The 21911-nt window shown below is 43.6% G+C and overlaps 1 protein-coding gene across 4 annotated transcripts in view; it reads right to left on the reverse strand.

Annotated features, from left to right (window-relative positions):
- cpne8 (copine 8) overlaps nucleotides 1-21911 on the reverse strand; it is a 126427-nt gene that overhangs the window by 8719 nt on the left and 95797 nt on the right. For all 4 annotated transcript variants that reach the window (XM_023952456.1, XM_023952457.1, XM_023952458.1 and 1 more), the window contains 7 exons: nucleotides 21272-21347; nucleotides 18189-18242; nucleotides 17989-18050; nucleotides 6986-7032; nucleotides 6284-6465; nucleotides 4962-5089; nucleotides 3385-3487 (listed from right to left, as the gene is read on the reverse strand). In XM_023952456.1, coding sequence (XP_023808224.1) covers nucleotides 3385-3487; nucleotides 4962-5089; nucleotides 6284-6465; nucleotides 6986-7032; nucleotides 17989-18050; nucleotides 18189-18242; nucleotides 21272-21347 — 652 coding nt within the window. The remainder of the gene's footprint in view (nucleotides 1-3384; nucleotides 3488-4961; nucleotides 5090-6283; nucleotides 6466-6985; nucleotides 7033-17988; nucleotides 18051-18188; nucleotides 18243-21271; nucleotides 21348-21911) is intronic.

The raw sequence follows: 21911 nt of genomic DNA on the forward strand, positions 1-21911 counted from the left end.
GTTGAATGTGTTCCAACTAACAAAGTTGAGTTTTTGTCAGTAAAGTTTGACTTAACTGTTGTTTTCTCTGCAATCACTAAAGACACAAAGAACAACCGCTCACCAGAAAACTTCCCATCAACCTCTGTAGGCATGCTGGGTAGTGTAGTCACATTATGACTGCTTTGTTTCCCTTCATGACGCCGATGACCTGGGTGTTGGATGGTCCATAGACAGTACCGCTGTGGTTTCAACAGCTTTATTCCACTCTGTCTCCATGACAACGGCACTCCAGGTGAGTTAGGTATCAGGTTACCACGTTGATGTCCTCTGACTCTGTTTCTGCTGCAGAGAAAAGCGGCTTTGCAGCAAATGTTCAGAATCTGCTGGAATGTTGTTCTGTCTGTAAATAGTGACGAGTTTGGTTCCTGAAAGAAACGTCTCAAAGGATCAGAAACCAGTTTGTTGAGTTCATCCGATCTTTGGTCAGGTGGTAAATGTCTGATTTTGTGTATGAGATCTGACCTACTCTCCCATGATAACCATGCAGGTCTGGTCTGTAACCAGTCAGGATGTTCCACATTATTATGCAGATTGTATTAAATGCTTTGAACCTTTGGCCCAAAGCCTTTGACTTTATCTTTGTGTTTCCAATGACTTCTGGATTCTCAGGTATCATGACAATCAGCTCAACCTCAACTTTGTGACTCTGACATATTTCCATGTTGTGTTATTAAACTCTTACAAAAAAGGAACATTTAGGCTAGAAAAAGAGAAACTTTTGCTGTGAAAACCCATAAATTTTACAACTTAGAACGAATGTTTTAGGAGTCATTTCACAAAAACAACTTAGAACAAATGTTTTCAACTAAACTAATTGAAATGTTTTGGACTGAAACTGTCATTTCTTTGAGCTGAGCATGATTGAACACAGAGGAACAGCCTCACCACAGACCGTCTGTCCTTCAGCTCCACGCAGCCCAAAACATCTGGACTGCTCCTCGGGGGGGCACTGATGTCCATCTGACGTTTACCCAGAATTCTCTGTTTGCTAACTTTATTCTTTGCTCTTTCTTACATTTTCCTTATTGCATCAGTGGCAAAGAAGAAAAGAGAAAGCTCTTTTGGAGTCTAGATTATTATTGGAACAGCTTTAGATTTCAGTAAATATGACCTCCTGATGCAGCAACAGCCACCAATAACCATTTCAGTCCAAAAGTTCTGGAACTCTTGTAAAAATGTGGAACTGTGAGGTTTTCTTTTGAAAGAGCATACGCTTATCTTTAGGTTATCTTTGACTCGTAAATGAGGCTGACTGTCGCAGAGAATCATCATTTGCAGAATCATTCGGAAAGAGCTGTGTGATGCGTGGCCCCTCCCACGGCGCTGCGTGAGCCAACACATCACAGTAATATGGGAGAATCAGCAACAGCAACTGCCAGCTTCCAAACCACACGTGTGTGATGCGTGTGGGCACGCGTGTGCACCGCAGAGCCGTGTGGTCCTGAGGCTGAGCAGACATAGAGAGCATCTATCCATTCTCCAGGTGGGTCTCTGACCTCTCTGTTAGTCTGACTGTTGCTCCTCCTGTTACTTCCTCTCTAATCCAAAGGAATCTCCTTCCAAACTGGTCACTGTGGGTTTGGGGCCCTGGCTCCACAGAAATGGCGGAGTTCTGGTTTTGCTCAGAGCGACAGTGATGGAGTGGACGCGGCCCGATGGCTAACGTTTCTGCAGACAATGTGGGGGAAGACGTGTGACCCCCTCCAATGAAAATCCTATTTTGGGGTCTTTTATGGAGAACATTAAACGCAGCCGAGTAAATGTTGTAGTTTTCATTTCATATTGACATTTGGCAGAACAGAAAGAAATCTGGGTTTAACCTGACCTTTCTAAGTTAGAGTTCAACCAACCAAAACCCAGCCGAGCAGTCAGAACCGTGAGCAGCAGATCCGCCTCCTGCTCCCTCCATCCACAGACACTCAGTCATTATCACAGAACCGTGAGCAGCAGATCCGCCTCCTGCTCACAGACACTCAGTCATGGCGCTCACCTGTCGCCTCAGAGGCCACGCTTCCACACACGGCTCATCCTCACGTGTCCTTTTCACTGTGACACTTACAGTTTTTCAGTAATTTAAAGCGCTCGTTCATGAAGGCTGACGTGGAAAGCAAAGCACAAAAGTGGCAGCATTTATATAGGTGGGCGGGGTCACAGTAATGGCGTTGTGTAAATCATTTCCTTATGACCCCGCTGGGAAAAGGCTCATTGTGAAGAGAGATTGTCACTCAAACCCAAATTCTTTCAAATCCTCAGAACACAGACGACAGATCAAGTCCATATTATTGTCCCCCCCCCCATGCTAACTGTTGCGTGATGCTCCAGTCTGCTGACCCCTGTAGTCCAGTATTTCTGTAGAATATTTAACTTGACATTTAAAGTTCTGGTCAAAATAAGCATCCAGTAAATGACTGATCCCAGATCAGGTCTGATTACCATCACCTGATCAGTAATGAAATATGAAAATGGAATTTCTTCCCCTGTACAAACAAACGTGTTGATTTTACCCGACTTCAGAGCTAAATCTAGACGAATGGGGGCTTCCTATTAATGTGAGGCATTCATCATCTGAAGGCTTTACATCCTGCTTCAGCCTGTCACAGGAAACTGCAGCCACATATACCATCACTTATGACCTTTGGCACACTAAAGAAGTTATTTTGCAGCTCAGAAGTAGGCTGAGGCTCCGCCTTTTGCTCCATGTGGGCGTTGCCCATTTCATGACATCGTCATAGAGTCGGCCTCAGCGTTTTTACCCCGAAAAAAAAAAACTCAGCAAAGATGGATGTGCATATTGTTCATATAGGGAAACCTTTTTGCCAATCATCACAATCTAGCTCCACTGAGAAAGTGGGCGTGTCTGTCAGCCTGGGGGCGGAGCTGCAGACTCAATGTCTCAATGTGAGAACCCGCACATTTTTGTGGAGTGGGAGGGGCTGAATGAACATAATAACACTTAGAAAGCTGATTTTGCAGGACATACGTCCCATAAAGTAATATGAAATAAATAAATCAATACAATCCTCATTTAATAAATACTAAAATTACAAATGGAATTGATTCAGCATTTAAGCGGCAAAGCTACAATAAAATAGATTTGGATTTTTTAATAGTAGGTAGGTGGTAGAGAACAGTCATTTGGAGGAGGCTGTAACATTTTCCCTCCTATTGTGAAGGAAAAGGGAAACCACCTCTAACTATAGCAACGTTAATGAAAACATGCAGAAATGTTCTTTTTGAAATTTTTAAACCAAACAAACAGAAAAGTCTTTTAAAGCAGATGTTGTGTCTTAGCCTCAGGTTTGTGTTGTTTCTGGCTGCAGTCCGTTTCCAGACAGGACTTACATTCACGATGGCTTCTTTGGTCAGAGCCATGTCTGTGATGACTCCATCTGTGATGATGAGGAGGACGAAGTACTGAGAGCCGTCCTTCACAGAGGCTGCATACCTGCATGGAGAAGCCAGTCAGTCAGGTGTTCAGACCTTCAGAGGACACGCGTGGTTTCTGCACAGCTGGGTTTTGACTTCCTCACACAGACGGTGTGTGCAGGTCAGTCACCGTAGGTGTTAGCGGTGCAGAGATTGACAGCTGGAGACATTTTGAATGGAGGAGAATCAGGGAGCATTGAGAGTAAAATGAATAAGGTGGAGGGAAAGAGGAAAAGCAGGTTTGAGGAGGAGAAGAGTTCTGGATGACAAACAGGCTGTAGAGCTGCAGAAAGTACTTTGTGTATTTGTACTGCAGAAGTTTTTAATGAGCTTACGGAGGAGGATTGTGTGGAACATGTGTTGATTAGTCTGAAGGCAGATTTCATCTTCTGGCCAAAACAACCAATAATCATCTAGAAACTTTTTTATGAACTAAACAAAGTGATTTTCTCTGCAGAAGCTGGTAAAACCATGGAAACCTGAGGAATCTTCTGTTTGTTTGATCCCAATAGTTCATCAGGCTTTTATTCAAAAACTATTAATACAACTCTTTATGAACTACTGGATCTTCTGCTCTATAAGGAGCTTAAAACCCTGAATTTCTGTCAGAAATACTGAGGTTCTTCATCTGGAACAGCTTCCATCTGGATTCATGCTGGTTGGGCTTTCTGGGGTCAAAAGGTCAGTCTGTGTTTTTTACATGTTGCAAACCGGCTCAGGGGCTTTTGGAAATACGCTAATGCGACTAACGAGGGTTTTTAGGTGTTACCAGCAGGATGGGGAGTCGGTGTCAGGGTTAGCGCAGTCATTTGTTTTAGTGCTATCAGTTCTTATTTTTCACAGGCTGCAAACAAAGTTGGAATTCCAAGGATGGTGAGACGCTAACGCGGATAACGAGCAGCGTTTCCTTTAGCAACGAGGCTGCTAGTTAGAGTAAAGTTCCTTTTTATGGTCTCAGTCTTTTTTTAAGCTGGGAGTTCCAGATATTCTGAATACGCTACAGTTTCTAACTTGGTTGCAAACATGTAAAGATTGCTGTGAGAGCAGCTGATGGATTCATCTCAGACTCTGGTTTCCTTCATGCGTCTTTTAGTTCCAACATAAACTGTTCCTTGACGGTGCACCCTAGAGTGTGGAAATGATGGTATTATGGGATGCCAAACTTTGATGCATAACAGGATAAGACAGAAAACATCCGTGTCCCAGCATTCCTTCAAACTGTCTACAAATGAAGACACTGGTTTTCATTTCCATCAGCCGGTAATTAGAAATGCGGCGTTCGCAGCTGAGACTCCCCAACAGACAGCGCTTAATCACACACGGAAAGTTTCAGATGTTTTCCTGTGAGGCTTCACCGCAGCAGAAATCCTGTCCTCTGAAACAAGGAAACAATATGCAATCAGCTCTGCAAACAGCTCCCAGCTCGCTGGCAGTGGCCTCCCAGAGGAGGACGCCTTCAGTCTGTGCTGAGAGAATGAGAATGACACGGTTACCTGGCCACGTGGTTGATGACGGGGGCAAAGTTGGTGGGTCCGTAGAGTTGAACCGACTTCAGGGTCTGATAATAGGCTTCCATCACGCCGTCAATCCCGTCACAGTACGGGTTCTGCGGGTTTCCATTCTACAGAAAACAGAAATGCTTACATCTGTAGTCCAGAAAAGCGACCTGCAGGGCCTTGACTGACTTCCAGTTCCAAAGAAAAAAAGTTATTTTTGCCGCCAATTTTTGGCAATATGGACGTCGGCACGTTAAAACCATAAGCAATGATTAGTCCAAGTTGGTCTGAGTCAACATTTCCATGGCAACCACTTCACCAATGAAGGGGGAACTTGTTGGAGGTCCACACCCCTGCACACCCCCGTCACTGGCATCATGAAACCACCTCCTGACAAAGATAAGGACTGAGCTGTTTGTCTCAGTAGAAGACTGTGGCATTTCAGCGTCTTAGGGCCAGTGGCTACTTCCTGTTTGGAATGCAAGGGGGGGGGTCACTCAGTCCAGTTCTCATTCAAGCAGATTTGGAGGATGGATGTAGGAGCCATTACTGTTCCTGGCTTAGATTACAACCATTGACGCCCACAGAAAATGCAGTGCTTCTGGTTCCAAACCAATGCAGTGAGTTCAGTTACTGTTTTTACTTGATATGTGTGTCTCCATGTTGGAACCAGACGTCCTCAGTAAGCTGTGATTGGTCTTTCTACATTTCTATGGGAACCACTCTCTCCAATCAGGAGTGAGCATGTTAGAAGGCCACACCCCTTCTACTGAAAGTGGCCCTGGCAGAATCTGACAATCAAACGCTTTGAACGTTCGAAGTGTCAGATTAAAACTTGCATAACTTGAATTACAGCAAAAATATGATAAATATCATAAACAATAGGTATGATATGGTGATTCTGACAAAACAACGACTGAACTGGTTATTCCTCAACAGAAGTCTATGGGATTTCAGCTTTTTGGGACCAGCAGGTGCTTCCTCTCGGGGGGGGTGCTCATTTACTGCCATTGACTACATCTTGGTTTAGGTTGTGTGTATGTTTCTTTGTGCAGTGTGGAGTCCCTAAAGTGAACAGGTGTCAGTGTCCAGGTGGTTCCTATCGGGGGGGGGGGGGGGGGGGGGGGCTGCTCAGTCGGTGGTTCTAGGTTCTAGGAATGACCTTTGAAGCGAGCCAGTGACTCCACCCACACCAAAGGGTGACTGAAAGCAGGATTGGATAGCCATGTTTTTACTTCTCCTGGGTTGTTTCCGGCCAAAAAAGTGGATTTTTAGCGAGTTGCTGGGAGTCTTTAGAGAATCTTGACTCTGACACTCACCAGGGCAAACTCGTGGGACACGCGTCCATCAGGAGGGAGCTTGGCTCCAAAGCCCAACGCAGGGAACATCTTGTCACTGTCATAGTCCTGGATGATTTCTCCCACCGCCTTCAAAGCCATGGCGTAGGTGTTGAGCTGGTAGGGGCTCATATAATGGAGCGACGTGGGCTGGGCGGGGTTACCTGCACATCACAGGAGAAGCACAGCACCTCAAAAAGTCATCAGAAATGAGCAGTTAGTCAATTTTTTTTAAAAGGCAAACAAAAAAGAAGTATGTGACAACGACAGGAGCTTTTCTTGTTGAGGAATGATGGAGCTGTAATGAGTCTCCTACTGTTTCCTGAAGCACTGAGTGTTTAAAACCACACTCCAACCCCCCATGACTCATCAAGTCACTCATTTTCTTGCAGACTGAATTGTCACTGATTGGCCTGAAAAAAAATCAGGTACAACTAACACTTTTTTTCCTTGTCCACTGCTTTGAAACCTTGCATCACCTTTGAAATGACTGTGAGAGTGCTGGCATCTGCCTGCTACCCTGAGCTCCATGGCGGAAGGATACTTCAGTTTGCAATCACTGCGCTCCAGCTGCCAGGTGTGATGCAGACGGCCATTAGGAAACACGGCTGGATACATTTCGATAAACTCCCCCCTAAGTGGTGGGTTTGCTTGTGTGTCTGTGGATGAGTGTCTGCCGCTCACCATTGGAAGCTGTGAAATCAATGGCCACGGTGAAGTTGATCTGGGTCCTTGGAAGACAGAGAAGGGACAGGCGTCAATCAGTCAGAATTTAAATGTTAACTCTGGAGTTGAAGTTTGAACGGTGGTGCAGTGGTTAGCGCTGTTGCCTCACAGCAAGAAGGTCCCTGGTCCAAGTCCTGGGACCTGAACCAGAACACCAATGGGGGCCTTTCTGTGTGGGTTTTCCTCCCACCGTCCTAAAACATGCCTCTTTGGTTCCTCTAAATTGTCCCTAGGTGTGAATGTGAGTGTGCATGGCTGTGATTGTGGCCCTGGGACAGACTGGTGAGCTGTCCAGGATGTCCCCGCCTTCGCCCACAAATGGCTGGGATAGGCTCCAGCAGCCCCGTGACTCCGAAAAAGATCAAATGGATGGATGGAAGTTTGCATGTGCCAAAAACAAATTCAATTTACTTCTAGGATACAGAAACTGGATAATCAACCAAAATCAATATTTAGAGTGATGATCTTTTATTTTAGAAATCTAGTTTTTAATCCTGGTGCTATCTTAGATGACCCCCCCCCCTTCCATTGAGGTGTTCTTCCTACCGTGACAAAGGTGGATAAAGGTGGAAAGATTTCATGTAATCCATGGACAGCAGTGAAGATCACAAATCATTGAAGAAAAAAGGTTCAGAGCACTGTCTAGTGGGTCTAGATGACCCAACTCCCAATGTTAACGTGCCTAGGATAGCACAAGGGTTACGGGGGGGAGAGCACCAAAGTACAGGTTGTCATGTGATCACTCGGATATTTTAATGGGTGCAGAACACTTGATCTGCTTGGATTCCAGACACCAATCCTTGGACTTGAGAACAGTCCAGCTATGCTGCTGTCCGGGGGTTGACCTGTACAGGTGCTGCTGGTTCAAGTTGCATCTTAAGGGGGGGGGGGGGTCTCACAGTTCCATTGAAATGTGGAAAATGGAAGGTTCAACTGTGGTGTGTGGAAAGTATCGATGTAAGTTGCATGCGCTCATGACGTATGGGTGACACTGTTGTGCGGTGTCCTTTAGTCACACTAACCAAAGCTTCCCTCCTTCCTCTTGAGACAAACAGAGCAGCTGATCATCTTTGTACCTTAGAAAGTCAGATGAAGGCGCCATGCAGTCAAGTAGAACAAAAATCAGGTGGAAAAGGTTCAGCACACTTAATGATGGAGGAGTTCTTAGGGTTTCAGATCAAGGTACAAGTCATGCTCTGATGTGGTGGCATTAGAAAGAACCAACAATACTTCTGTAATGAGAAAGGGAAAGCCTGGAAATTTACCCAGAAAGCTCATTTTGGTTTAATTTGCAGAGAAAAACAGATCAATGATCACTATCACTGCAAGTTCTCAGCTCTTAACGGTCAGATTCACCACTAAGACTTTCTAATGAGACGTCTCTGCTTGTTGGAGTCCAAGTTTCTTTTCTTTCTGGTTCAGTCGAGGAGGCCCTCAGGGGCCTGGATAAACACTCCTGCAGGCCGCAGTGGCCCTTTGCTGGGGACCAGACGGCCCTGTCTGTGCGCTCAGTGTAGCTAAACATGCATTTGCAGTGACACAGTACACGGGACGTTTGATTGGCCGTTCTGCATGTCAATCAAAGGACGTACTTCACGGCGAGGATGACTATTCACTGACGGCAATTTCTAAAAACTTCAATTTTCTTTTTTTGATGTTTATTTTTCCTGATCCTCTGAGATCGGCGTAATGAGCACTGATGACTTTGCTTCCTAAAATTCTAACTGTATTCCAAAAAATGGCAAAAATCTGAAAATTAAAACTATTTGCTAAACATTTTCTTCCCACAATATAGAAAAAACCCCGATTTAAAGAAGACAGCTGTGAGTTAGGAGAACATCCTGGCACAGATACGTGATGCACGGCGTCTTTCCCTTTGCAGCATCTGGACAGACGATGAAGATGTTTGAGTGTAAATGTGCAGTGAAGGAAAATCAGAGGAGAGCGGGTCTCTCAGTGAAGACGTCACAGTGAAGCAGCAGGAACAATGACAGAGACAGAGACGTGCACTGATACAGGTGATCAGACCAACAACAAGAATCGGTTGAATTGGGTAAAAACTCTGAAGCTCTGCAGGTTGAGAGGACGACTGGGTTTTTCCTGTTTAAGTAGAAAGCAGAAACATGCAGCTTTACCCATCCTTCCATCCGCAGGAGCAGCAGGACGTCCTGCAGTGAAAACCAGTCATGTATAGACATACATCCAGAAAAAAGGACCAGCAAACCGCACACGTGACAGCATGACTTCAAGTTTTCCTTATACTCCTCGATTGAAGCTGAATTTTCTTAACATATGTCATTCCAGTCCAGTCCATCATCAGAAAAATGCTACAAGAACAAGTTTAAAACCACAAAAGCCAATTTTAACTGGACTGGGTCTTAAAAAGACAAAAACAAACAGGCTAGTGCTCAACGATAAAAACACTCATCTTCTCACTCCGCTACATTGGACCGACTTCCTTTTTGACTCTGGCCCGTCTTTTGTTCTGCTGGAGCGTGGCAGTACATTCACACTGCTGGGAACTGTATCAGTGTTCACCTGCAAATAAACCTGTTTGATTCCCACCAGAGGTCAGACGAAGACAAACTGCTTCGTACCTTTGCCCGTTAATACTGCAGACGTTACCATCAACACCAAGTCAGACAGTCTTCAAACCATTTCTGCTGTTTGCATTCTTTCCACTACCAGAATTATTCAACCGTTTTTCCCATTGAACAGAATTCGGACAGATTCTGAAACTGAGAAAAGCAGCTTTGTTCCGACATGCAGTACTGTACAGTAATAGTGTGGAAGGTTTGTGCAAAGCCACTTTTCTCCGCATCAGAATCAGTTTTACATTACTTCTGTAAAACGTTGCATATCGGTGCAAAGCTGCATTTATCTGCTTCACAATCTACATTCATGAATTGATTAGTAACGGTAATTTAAACATCACAACTAGAGCTAAAAAGCTCCAAGAGTAAAGACAAACACGTGCGACCATGGTCGAAAAAAAATTTTATGAACATTGCTAATCTTTAAAAAAGGAACCAGTCCCTAATATGAACAATTATTAGAGAAAAATGAACAAAACTCTCTTCTGGTTCACAATATTCCAACAATATCTGACAAAGATGGATTGGATTCAAATCAGCTTTAAAGGGCAAATATCATTCTAAAGCCTTTCAGAGTAAATCCATATCTATGATCATCTATGACCTCGGCACACTAAGAGAGGATTTTTTTCTATAGTCCATCTCTGAGGCTCCGCCTTTTGCTCCTTGTGGGCGCCGCCCATTTCATGACATCATCCTAGAGTCGGCCTGCGCAGAAAACTAACAACATCCGAACTTGTGCCGATCACCGCTAGCTTACCTGAGAAAGTGTGTGTGTGTGTGTGTTGGCCTGGGGGCGGGGCTGACAGTGCAGACTCTTCCTGGAAGGGGCGGTTCCTCTTTCATATGTATGAATGTGAGAACCCGCCCATTTTCATGGGTTGGGAGGGGCTGGCGCTCAGAGAGCAGGTTTTCAGAGGAATTGATCAAAATATCACTTTGGGGATGTTTTTAGAGAGAAATGAACATTATAATCCTTTAAAAGCTCAGAAAGTTGATTTAGCACGATGTAGACCCTCTAAAGTTCACACTTGGAGTTACTCTGAGGAATTTATAAAAATAATTCAGAGCTTGCAGCCTGAAGTGTTTTTGGAGCAGCAGGGTGAGCTGGGATGCATGAGTGCAGCCAGGGCCTAAAACAGCGTCAGACGCTGTCTGAGCTCTCCAGATGTGCAAACAGATGTTGGTGTTTGGACCGAGTCCGTGTGTGGAGACGACGGGAAAAGGAGGAAAGAAACCTGATGTGATAGCTGAAGCAGAGGGGGGGTCAGCTTTTCTTTCAGGGAACACACTTTTCTTCACTTCATTATAATACAGAGATGAGAACTGAACAATATTTGAAACAGTTGACAGGAAACCAACGATCTTTCCAACACTGACCTGGTTTTAATATTTAAACCAAACTAACATGAAATGACGACATCAATGTTTGCAGTTTACAATGTCAGGAAGAAGAAACACTTTGTTAGAAGGAAAAGGTATTTGGACGATGCCATTTATACTTTTAAGTCAGGGGCACAGCTAGGGGGGGCTGGGGGCCCATTTTGGAGTCAATATTGGTATCAGTATTGACAAAGATGAATAAATCATCAATACAAGCTTCGTTCAGTTATTAGTAATAACAGCTCAGCTACAAGAACAGCTGTTTTATGTATTTCTACGTGTTTGTCAACAGGCCAAAAACCCGATATTAGGACAAATCCTATTTAATTCAATCATATTCATTTAATATTAATAACAGTTACTATAATAAAACAGCTTCAAATACGTGTTTGGATCCTGTCATTTGTAATGGCCTTCCACTCTGCCCCCCTCCTGCCCCGGTGTAAATGCCCCAGCCCCACCAGAGTTGTCATTTTTCCTATTCTGATTTCATTTGAACATTTCTGTTTTCTTTGATCATTGAAACGTAAAAATGCAAAACCTAGATTTGGAGGAAAATCACCACTAAGCTGAAAGATTTTTCAAAACATTCAGAACCAAAACATTCAAAAGTCATTCTTTAAAGGTTGATTATTAGCTCATTTACAGAAAGATTCACACTCCAAATGTCATAAAGTAGTCTAACAAAGGCTACAGTAGAACATTCTCAGTGTTTTCCTCCTCCAGGTCTCCAGACAGAACATCAGCCCCCCCTCAGCCACCATGTCTGCTCCACGGTTTACTGTTCTGAGCATACGGTGCCATTCTCTTCCTTCCTACTTCACAGTGCCGTCAATATTACTGAGGAGCCCATAAATGGCGACAGTGGCTCAGGTGGTTGAGCGGGGCGTCCAATGATCAAAGGGTCAGCGGTTCGATCCCCACTCCCCCCAGCCAACTGTCGTCGTGTTCTTGGGCCAGACACTTCACCCTCCTTGCCACTGGTGTGTGGATGTGCATGAATGTCCCGGTGATGGTCAGAGGGGCCGTAGGCGCCAAATGGCAGCCACGCCTCTGTCAGTCTGCCCCAGGGCAGCTGTGGCTACAACAGTAGCTACCATCACCAAGTATGAATGAATGATGGACACACTGTAAGCGCTTTGAGCGTCTGGAAAAGCGCAGATAAATCCAATCCATTATTATTATTATTATAAATGTTTACCGCTGCTGTTGCCAGGATACCAACCCAAAAGCATTTATACTGATGTCGGCCATGACTGACAGTCTTTTTAACCTATGCTTAAAAAAAATAACTTTAAGTTAGAGATAGTGGATTTTAATCAATAGAAAGAAAAAAGAATCAGAATTGAGATATTTAAACAAGGATTTTTAACACGAACCATAAAACTGAAGTGTTTGGAGGAAGAGAAGCAGGAATGTTAGCTGTGAGAATGACACTGCAGGCTATTCGTTCATCTGTTTTGTTCATTCAGTCGTTCAGTAGCTGAGGAGAAACAGATGTGTACATGTAGAATAGCATCCATAGATGAGCTTCTCTCTATTTGTTCTGGACATAGATGTATTTACAGCAGACATGTCATCTCTGACATCACCTATAGATATTGATAAAGCTGAAGTGGGAATGACACATGAATAGTTAACTCCGCCCACCTCAACAATGTGTAGAAAATGGCTCATTGGACAGGACAAAGTGCATTAGGACATCAAGCAGTAGTGTGCAGTTAAACTGGACTTTAAACGTACTTTTGCTGTGGTTACTTGTGGATATTAATTGAATGAGTTAGTTCAAAAGGGGCCCAAGTCCACAATTTTTCAAAATAGAGATATTATATATTCTATGGTCTTCAAGGGAAAAGTTATCTGATTCTGTGCAAAAACGTCCCAAGTCCATTGTAATGTATTGACTATGCTTGACATTTAAAATGCATTAATGCAAATTCCTGGTCTTGGGCCTCTCTTGCATGGGTTTAGCTTTATCCCATAGATGGCAGCACTCCTGTTTAATTCAACAAGGGCCCAAGTCCAGAGACTTTAGTTTGCTCGTCCTCTGAAATGATAACAGTGAGGTGCTTCATATTATAGCATTTGGAAGCTATGAACTGGAGCTAAATCTGGGTAAAGTATGAATCATTTGGTGTAGCCTCACTTTAAGATATGCAACTAATATCATTTCCTGGAAAAACAAACCTCTTGGACTTGGGCCCCTTTTGAACTAACCGATTCAATTGTTTTGGGTTTCATGTGGAGCTGTACCTGCCTGAGGCACCCTAAAGATGGCACCAAACTGAGAAGCTCTCCAAAAGGGTTGTACCTGGACTCTAGAGATAGAGATATTCTTTATTGATCCCACATTGGGGAAATTCAATTGTTACAGCAGTTCAAAAAGCAGAGAAGAATGACAGCAATAACCCTCCATGGGGAAGGGTTTCTGCTTTAGTTGATGTTTTTGTCTCAACCCCCCATTGTTTCTTCAGTGGCTTAACCCACTCATTTAAAGGTCTTCGGGGGGGGGGGTGTGGTAATGCACGTCAGTCATTTGAGTTCTTCCCTAAGTTACAAGTTACTTTGAGTTGGTTCAGTTGACCTCTTTAAACCAGTAATGTTTATATAGTTGCACCTTGTGAACTTAGTTTGACATTAAAAAGGATTTATTTGTGGACCTGTGTTCTTAGCCGTGGTCCATAACACCTCTTGGTCCTCAGCATTCTGGGTAGTGTAGTGGCAGCAGATCCTATACTGTAGTGGACCTTATGGTCTAAAACTATGCTAATCGCACTAAAGTTCTTCCTGAACAGAACAAAGTTCAGTCCGTCCAGGTGATGTTAAAGTCCGTTCTTTGCATCTCTGGATGGAAGCAGAAACAATTTGTTCTGTCGGGTCACAGAAATGCAAACACTCAAACAAAAGTACTTCCTGTTATTTAGTTAAATGAATCCTATCAGCCGTTGGTACAGATGAACGATTACAAACTCATTACGCATTATCCCCCCCGTCAGTGACATTGACAGATTTATTGTGTTTTTTATCTGGGAGACGAATTCCCACTGAATTCAAATGTCTTGGTTCTTTCAAAGAGACTGCATATTTTTCCGGATTGTTGGCTCCTCTAACTACTGACAACCTCTCAGAGGCAAGACCGTCAAGACGAGTTCTCTCTTCTGGTTTCAATATTCAATTCAGCCACCAAAACAAATGGAACAATGTCTGTCACTCACAGTGACAGGTCTGCCTTCAAATGACGGGTATCGCCAACAGTTCATCCTCCCACTGTCAGTCCCACCAGAGGATGCCTCTTTGTTCAGCTTCACAGGTGGTGATGATGCCCTCTGAAGAAGAAGGAGACGTTGATGGGAGCAGTTGCATAACCCTGGTTGAGATGAAGCCTTCTAGAATCAGTTATTTATGCTAATTCCAGCAAATCATGCCGCTAATTAGGTCAGATGAACAATGACCCCATTAGGTTCAAACTGCAGTAAAAAGCGGGCTGTCAATCAGCTGATGTGAGAGCGGTGGGAGGAGAGACGAAGGCGGGACTCACAAACAAGGAAAGCACCTGGCAGGCCAGAGCTGTGTGTGCTGGTTTTGTGTTCATTGTTGTGACTTTCCTCCCAATATGCACTATTGTGTAGTTGGGATGGGAGTGTTGTAGTTCATTTGTGTTTCCAACTGTGAAACAGCACTAAACTATGTGAAGAAAGCCCAGCGTTATTGGGGGGTAACATCCGAGTAGTTAAATATATGATCTGTTCCTGAACAATCCAATATGAATATGTTCAATATTCAATGTTGGGTTTTAGGAAACATTTCAGAATAATATTGGATTTTTAAGTGTATAAAAGAAACAAGTCTTTTACCGTCACCGGAGGGAAACACATTTTCAAAGTAAAGCTGTTTCATATATCTTTAAATAAAAAAAGAAACTAAAGTTCAGCTCTGAAAAATTCTATTACAAACTATTTTGCTTAAAATATGGTTGACAAAAAAAAGATTTTGAAATTAAGAATATTATAGAAGTCTGCAGTCTGCCAGCATGATGTAGAATCCGTCCCGGAGCGTCTGTAAAACGTTCTTCTAAAAAGTTAAACGTGTGTTTCTGTTACACATATGTGCGATTGAAAAAACAATTTTTCAATCGCGCCATTTCCATGAAATCATAACTGCGAATAAATAAAAAACCAACTCACGCGATAACTAATTCAAAAATACGGATGTGACCAATACTTTGATTGACAGCAGATCTATTCACATCTCTGCCACGGCGCTAGCGTCATCATCATCGATCAAAGGAGACGTCAGCCATATTCAGGCCGTGAAGCGGCGAGCTCCTCACTCATGGGAGGGGCTACAGATGAAGCCATTTTGGGAAATCATGGTTGGTGATTTTCCAGAGGAGCTGTGGATCCAGGAATTCCAGATGACACGCCCAACTTTGGATGAGCGGCATGACGCCGTGGGACCTCTGGTGGCGCCGCTGTGCAGCGACCAAGGTCGACGGTTCCTACCAAGAAGCTCATCGCCATCCGGTTGTTGGTCACATGACTCACGTAATTAGAAAAAAGTGTTTTGATTTGTTATAAAATGATCGTCAGAAACAGCCATTTCTATGCTTATTTTTGTGCTGAAGTTAACCAGGAAGTTGAAAAAAAAGTACTTTCTTTCTAAATCTTTGTGTTTTTATATGTTATTTTTAGACCGTGGTCTGGGTGAATACTCGATTCTGATTGGCTGCTGGGTGTGCATTAAAAAGTGATACCGCACACTTAAAAAGAAGCTCCAGTCACATAGCTTAAATCTTCTGTATCATCCGTGGTACTGCTCTGCAGTGGTTCAGGTCATATCTAGAAGGTAGAAGGTTTTGTGTAAACCTCAATAACGTTCAGTCTTCCTCTGCTCCTCTACTGTATGGGGTCCCACAGGGTTCAGTCCTTGGGCCTCTGCTTTTCTCCCTTTGCTTCCTCCCCCTGGGTTCCATTCTTAGAAAGCATAACTGTGCTTTTCATTGCTATGCGGATGATACCCAGATATACGTGCCAATAACAAAGAAGGATGCCCACTCAATCAGCCCTTTAATTAAGTCCTTGGAGGAATAAAAGACCTGGATGATCTTAACTTTCTCCACCTCAATGAGGAAAAGACAGAGGTGGTTGTCTTTGCTCCCCGTGGCAACAGTGAGTCACACCCTAAAGCTCTGGGCTCTCTCACTCAATCGTTGAAATCTACTGTCACAAATTTAGGAGTGAAGACGGTTTTAATTTGGACGAGCAGATCAGTTCGGTGGTGAGATCCAGCTTCTTTCAGTTAAGGCAGCTGGTTAAAGTCAAATCGTTTTTATCAAGAAGCACTTTGAGACAGTAATCCACGCCTCTGTTACTACTAGATTACTGTATCTCTCTTTGCTTTGGTGTCTCTCACTCATCCTTGCTCTCCAGCTGGTGCAGAACGCTGCTGCAGGCTTGGTAACTGGAGCGTGGAAGAGAGAACATATCACACCAGATCAGGCTGCCTGTCCATTCTAGAGATGGTTTTCAAATTCTTGTATTTGTTTTTAAATCTTTAAGTGGTCTGGCTCCGCCCACCCATTCCCCTTCCCGCTCGCTTGGATCAGCTGACCAGCTGCTCCTGGATGAAGGACACGGTAGAAACTCCGAGGGGATGGGGCATTTGCTGCTGCTGCCCCATCTAGTGGAATGAACTCCCTATGCAGGTTAGGCAGGTTAACCCGTTCACTGCATGATTTAAAATCCGAGTTAAAAACTCACTTTTTCTCCCTGCCGTTTAACTCAGTGTGAGTTGATGTTTTTATTGAATTTATCAATTTTATGCTGTTTGCTTTAGTTGGTTGTTTTGTGTTTATGCCGTGTTGTTAAGCACTTTGGTCAGCTTCTGCTGTTTCAAAAGCGCTTTATAAATAAAGTTGACTTGACCATCACTGCGCTGGCTTCTTTCAAACAAACTTGATCTTCATCATGGGGTTAAAGGTGAACTTTCTCTCTGAACTGATGCTTTATTTAACACATCGTGATCATCAGCATAGAACTTACTTTCCTTTGCCGCTGCAGTCCAGGTCCCTTTATGTGAAAAAATCAATCTAAACAGAAAAAATGACAGGAATAAAGCCCTAAAACGTGATTGAATATTTATTTATTTCATAAGTGACCGTGGAATAAGCGGGCTAATGGCCTTTGAAGTCTGTATGATCAGAATTAACACACTACGCCGAAGCAACCATCAGACGGTTCAGGCTTCCATAGCCTGCGTTAAATTCTTATAATTCACAGTAACTCTGACTTGATTCTGATTTCCTGGTCTAAAAAACACTTTGGCTTTATTAATCCCAAAGTTCTGCCTGAAAGAAGGATAAATAACCAGAACTTTGCTTTACAGTACAAACAGACAAAAACCAATCGTTTCCCTTTAAAGCCTAACGTTTCTGCCGCTGTCAGCTGTAGTATCTGACTTCTTCTAAACATGTAGCTTTGGTAAAACTGACTCCATGTTTATTTTTGTCATTTTTTTCTCCGTGTTTAAAAGCTCTACTTGCAATGACAGCAGCAGAGACACATACATGTACAGGACATGTTTTTTAGACTTTTGTTAGGCCCTCTGTAACGAATGAAGGCAGAGTGTGTGTGTGTGTGTGTGTGGGGGGGGGGGGGTCTGTGCGCCCTGCTACGGTGCAAACTGTCAAAGCTCTTGTGCGCCAAACACATGTTTAGGGACAGCAAGCATGGGGAGGAAGGAGGCTGAGCCCTCCCTGCGCCACAGCCACAGATTCACAGGAAAACCTCAGAGTTGAATGTGTGCTAGACTTCAGGTCAGCCCATCCGTCTCCTCTGGCTGGTGTGCCGGCTTCCCTCACACTGAGGCATCATTATCTGTGGCTCTCTGCAAACAGCCAGTCCCAACGGGGTCATGCAGAGACCAGCACACTCAGCCTGCCAGCTCTCATTAATAGTACACATCAACACATGCTCATCCACCTACCCCCCCTTGATGTAGTCCAAGAAGGTGACTTCAATGTCCACCAGGAACGACAGCAGCGTCACCTGTCAGCGACACGACTGCAGATCAGTGCCAGAGTCTCCACAGCCATGGAAACTTCATTCCATTAAGTTCCTCGGATCTGTTATTCAGCAGGAATACTCCTCAATATTTGCAAAAACCCAACGGGGTTCAAGCCTTACCGTTCCAGAATTGAGGTATTTTTTCTTCTTTCCCTTCTTTTTTGGATTTACCACCTGAAAAAGAAAGATAAACACATTTTCAGGATTTGACTCCTACAAAGCAAATAAATGCAGAATGTGTTGCATGTAACTAAAGAACAGAGGTGTTTGTCTTCCATAGATAGGTAGAAACTATCCATTAACTGGACAGGAGTACTGGATAGTGATGGGATCGTTGAGCCGAATCCTTTGGATCCGTTTGTTTCAAAGAATTGTTCAAAAGCTCTTTTAATATTTATCAACTTTAAGAACTTTTTAGACGCCAGTCTGGAGTTTATTTCTTGATGCACTGAGATCTGGATCAGAATAATTGAAATTCAGATTTTCTATCAAGAATTGAGTTGGAAATATGACTTTGAGCTTTCTTTGCCATGTGTGGACACGATGTTAAAGTCTGATCTGGATTGATTGTAAATACTGCACTGCCAGCATATCCAGTGTGTTTGATGCAACACTGAACCTCTGACAGAAGGTTGCTCACTACACTGTTTGTAAAAATACACTTCTTTGCAGCCTAATGCCTGTTTGTGTCTAACATGTAGCTTTAAATTTTAGACAATACTTCAACTATAACTGTTATATTTTTCAATAAGTTATATAACAACTATGATTTCTTTTGATCTGACTGCAGCACATTCACCTTCCTGGGTTTTTTCTTTTTTTACAAGTTACTAACATGTTTGGGAGTTAGCATAGTTACAGCAATATTGCTTTTATATTTTGCTTGTTAGTTAGTGTGACGAGGTTCATAAAGTCTGACTGACGGACTTATCCGTGACTCTTTTGTCGTCCTTAAAGCATCTTTTTGTGTGCTGCGCCTACATGTGTTTAAAAACAGACCGTTCACTGACGCTGCATCCCATAGTGCTGAAAATACAGTGAACCTGTTTCTGAAGCACACATCAGTTTGTTGAGTAAAATGTCAATGATGACTTCCAGTTATGTGAAAAGTGGTGTTTTTTGTGGGTCTCCAGCTCGTGCTATACTTCTTTGAAAGGAGAACTTTATTTGCTGCTGTCCAAAATGAAACTACAAGTGGAAGGAAGGAATGATGAACTGGACAAGAAACACCTGAAAAATAATCAAATATTGTCTGTTGTAACCTCCATGAGGTCTGACAAACTTTTAACGGCAGTGGAAGACATAGAAGGGAACTGAACGATCGCGCTGAACGAGTGACACAAACGGAGGTGCGCATTTCCAACATCAGCGTCTGTAGGCCAAGGTGAGCGCACTGGAAACCAAAGGAAAAGCTCTGGAGGACAAAGTCATGGATTTGGAATCAAGGCGGAACAATTTAAGACTTGTCAACTTGCCAGAAGGAGCTGAAGGACAGGACCCGTGCCTGTTCTTGGAAAAGTGGCTTCCAGAGGCGCTCGGCACCGAAAAGCTCCAGACTCCGCTGACCATAGAAAGAGCTCACCGAACCGGGGCGGGGAGAGACGGCAACGCTCCACCTCGCACTCTCATCATGAGATTCCTCAACTATAAGGATATGATGGCTGTTGTCTCTGCGGCGCAGGCCAAGAAGGGTCTTCGCTATGAGGAGCAGCGGATCCGCCTCTACCCGGACCTCGCTGCAGGAGTGCACCAGCTGGTGATAAAGCACGGAGTGATCCAGCCAGCACAGTTACTGGTGAGCTACGAGGGGAAGACGCACGCCTTTAAAACAGCGACAGAGGCTGGAGAGTTTCTCAAGAAGATCCAGAAGAACTCTGAGTGACAGAGATTCTGTTCTGACTCACTATTCTCTCAACAGATGTGAGAAACAGGTAACACGACGGTAAATTTGGCATTCCAATATGGAAACATCTGAGTGACTTTTACTTTCTCCTTTCTTTTAATTACTAATATTTTTCCAAACATTTTTATAACTCTCTATATTAACTGTGAAAATTAGCAGCAAAGTAAAATTATTTTTGGTGAAGGCACGAACAGCAGCGGAGTTAATGTTCGATTTGAGTGACATGGAGGATCAAACACGAGCCCCAATGTGGGGGGGGGGGGCCCATTCAGTTGGGTAGACGGGGTAACGGGTAAGAGAAGCAAAGTTCATTGCTAAGTTTTGTTTTATGTAATTATTATTTTTAGTTATTTGTTTGAGTGCAGATACTTGTTTTGAGGAAAATGTCATACAACAGTTTTTTTCCTTTTCTTTCCTTCTTGCTTTTTGTCTCTTTATAAGGAAAACGTAACTAGAATTATTGAAGTTGCCGTGTTGTCATGACTAATTCTTTAAAATAAAATATCAATGATTCTCCTCTCATGGGGCCTTTATCATACAGAATCATGATACAAGTGTTGTTCATTCCTCACAAAAACAAACCCAAAGTGATATTTTGATCCATTCATCCATTTCTGAGCAATAATCTAAAATCCGGCGCTCTGAGCCCCTCCCAAAAAACGAAAACGAGCGGGTTCTCACATTGTGACGTCATATGGTGGGGAACAGCCCATCCAGGAAGTCTGCACTGCCAGCCCCGCCCCCAGGCTAAGACACACGCCCACATCCATCTTTGCAAAAGTTCAAATGCTGAATGTTTCTTGTAGGCGAAAACGCAGACACGCTTCCAAGGATGACATCATCCTCTAGGATGACATCATGAAATGGGCGGAACCACAAGGAGAGAAAGACGGTGGCTCAGACATGGAGTCGTCTTACTTCAGGAAGAGGCTGATAAAGGCTCTTTAAATCCAACATGGAGGGTAAGCTTTCATGAAATTGTGCCAAGGTCAAACAGAGAAAATGCCTCCAGCAAACGGCACACAAATGTGGGATTCAAAGGTTTCTCCTTCAGGTTCTCCACCAGGACACCTTTCCAATCCCATAACCGCAGCTCTAACTGCACAGCAGCCGTTTATGTTTGAACCAAAAACATTCAGGGTCAAATGAAAGGGAAGCAAAAAACAACCGGCAGCTCTCTGTCATTTAGTTCTCTTCAGTATTTGCAGACCAGAAGCTGCATGAAGCCACTAAGCTGTGCACAGATGTGCATGAAGACTCAGCTACACACAAATACACAACGTGAAGGCAGAACACAAACCTCGTAGACGTTAAACTGGCTCTGCCCTCTGGACAGCTCTCTGTAGCTGGTGCTGAACTCCCCAATGAAGTCGTGACTGCAGGGAGAGACGGAGGCGGAGTCAACAACAACACGAACACACAAGAGCGCCACAAAGTGACAACCCCAAATCAAAAGCACCAGGAGGTAGCACCTTCCCTCACTGATTCAAATTCACCGAAAGTGTCTGATTATTTTTGTCTTCTTATGAAAGAAATCCCCAAGTTTTTCCATGGGTAAGATAGCTGTCAATCAGAAACATACACATAAAAACAACACTGTGCATAAATGAATACTTGCACACAATAAAAATATGAATACAACATTTAGTTTCATGTTTGACACGTCTGCTCTGAAGAGGACTCTGGCTTGTCTTGAATATGAAAGTTCCCGGTTTACAAACTGTCATAAATATGTCACACATGTGCATGTGTGTGTGCATGTGTGTGTGTGCATGTGTGTGTGTGCATGTGTGTGTGCATGTGTGTGTGCATGTGTGTGTGACTGTGTGTGTGCATGGGTTTGTGCATGTGTGTGTGTGAAGGTGTGTGTGCATGTGTGTGTGACTGGGTGAAGGTGTGTGTGCATGTGGGTGTGTGCATGTGTGTGTGTGCATGTGGGT

The sequence above is a fragment of the Oryzias latipes genome, chromosome 23 (assembly GCF_002234675.1).
Source record: "Oryzias latipes chromosome 23, ASM223467v1".
NCBI lineage: Eukaryota > Metazoa > Chordata > Actinopteri > Beloniformes > Adrianichthyidae > Oryzias > Oryzias latipes.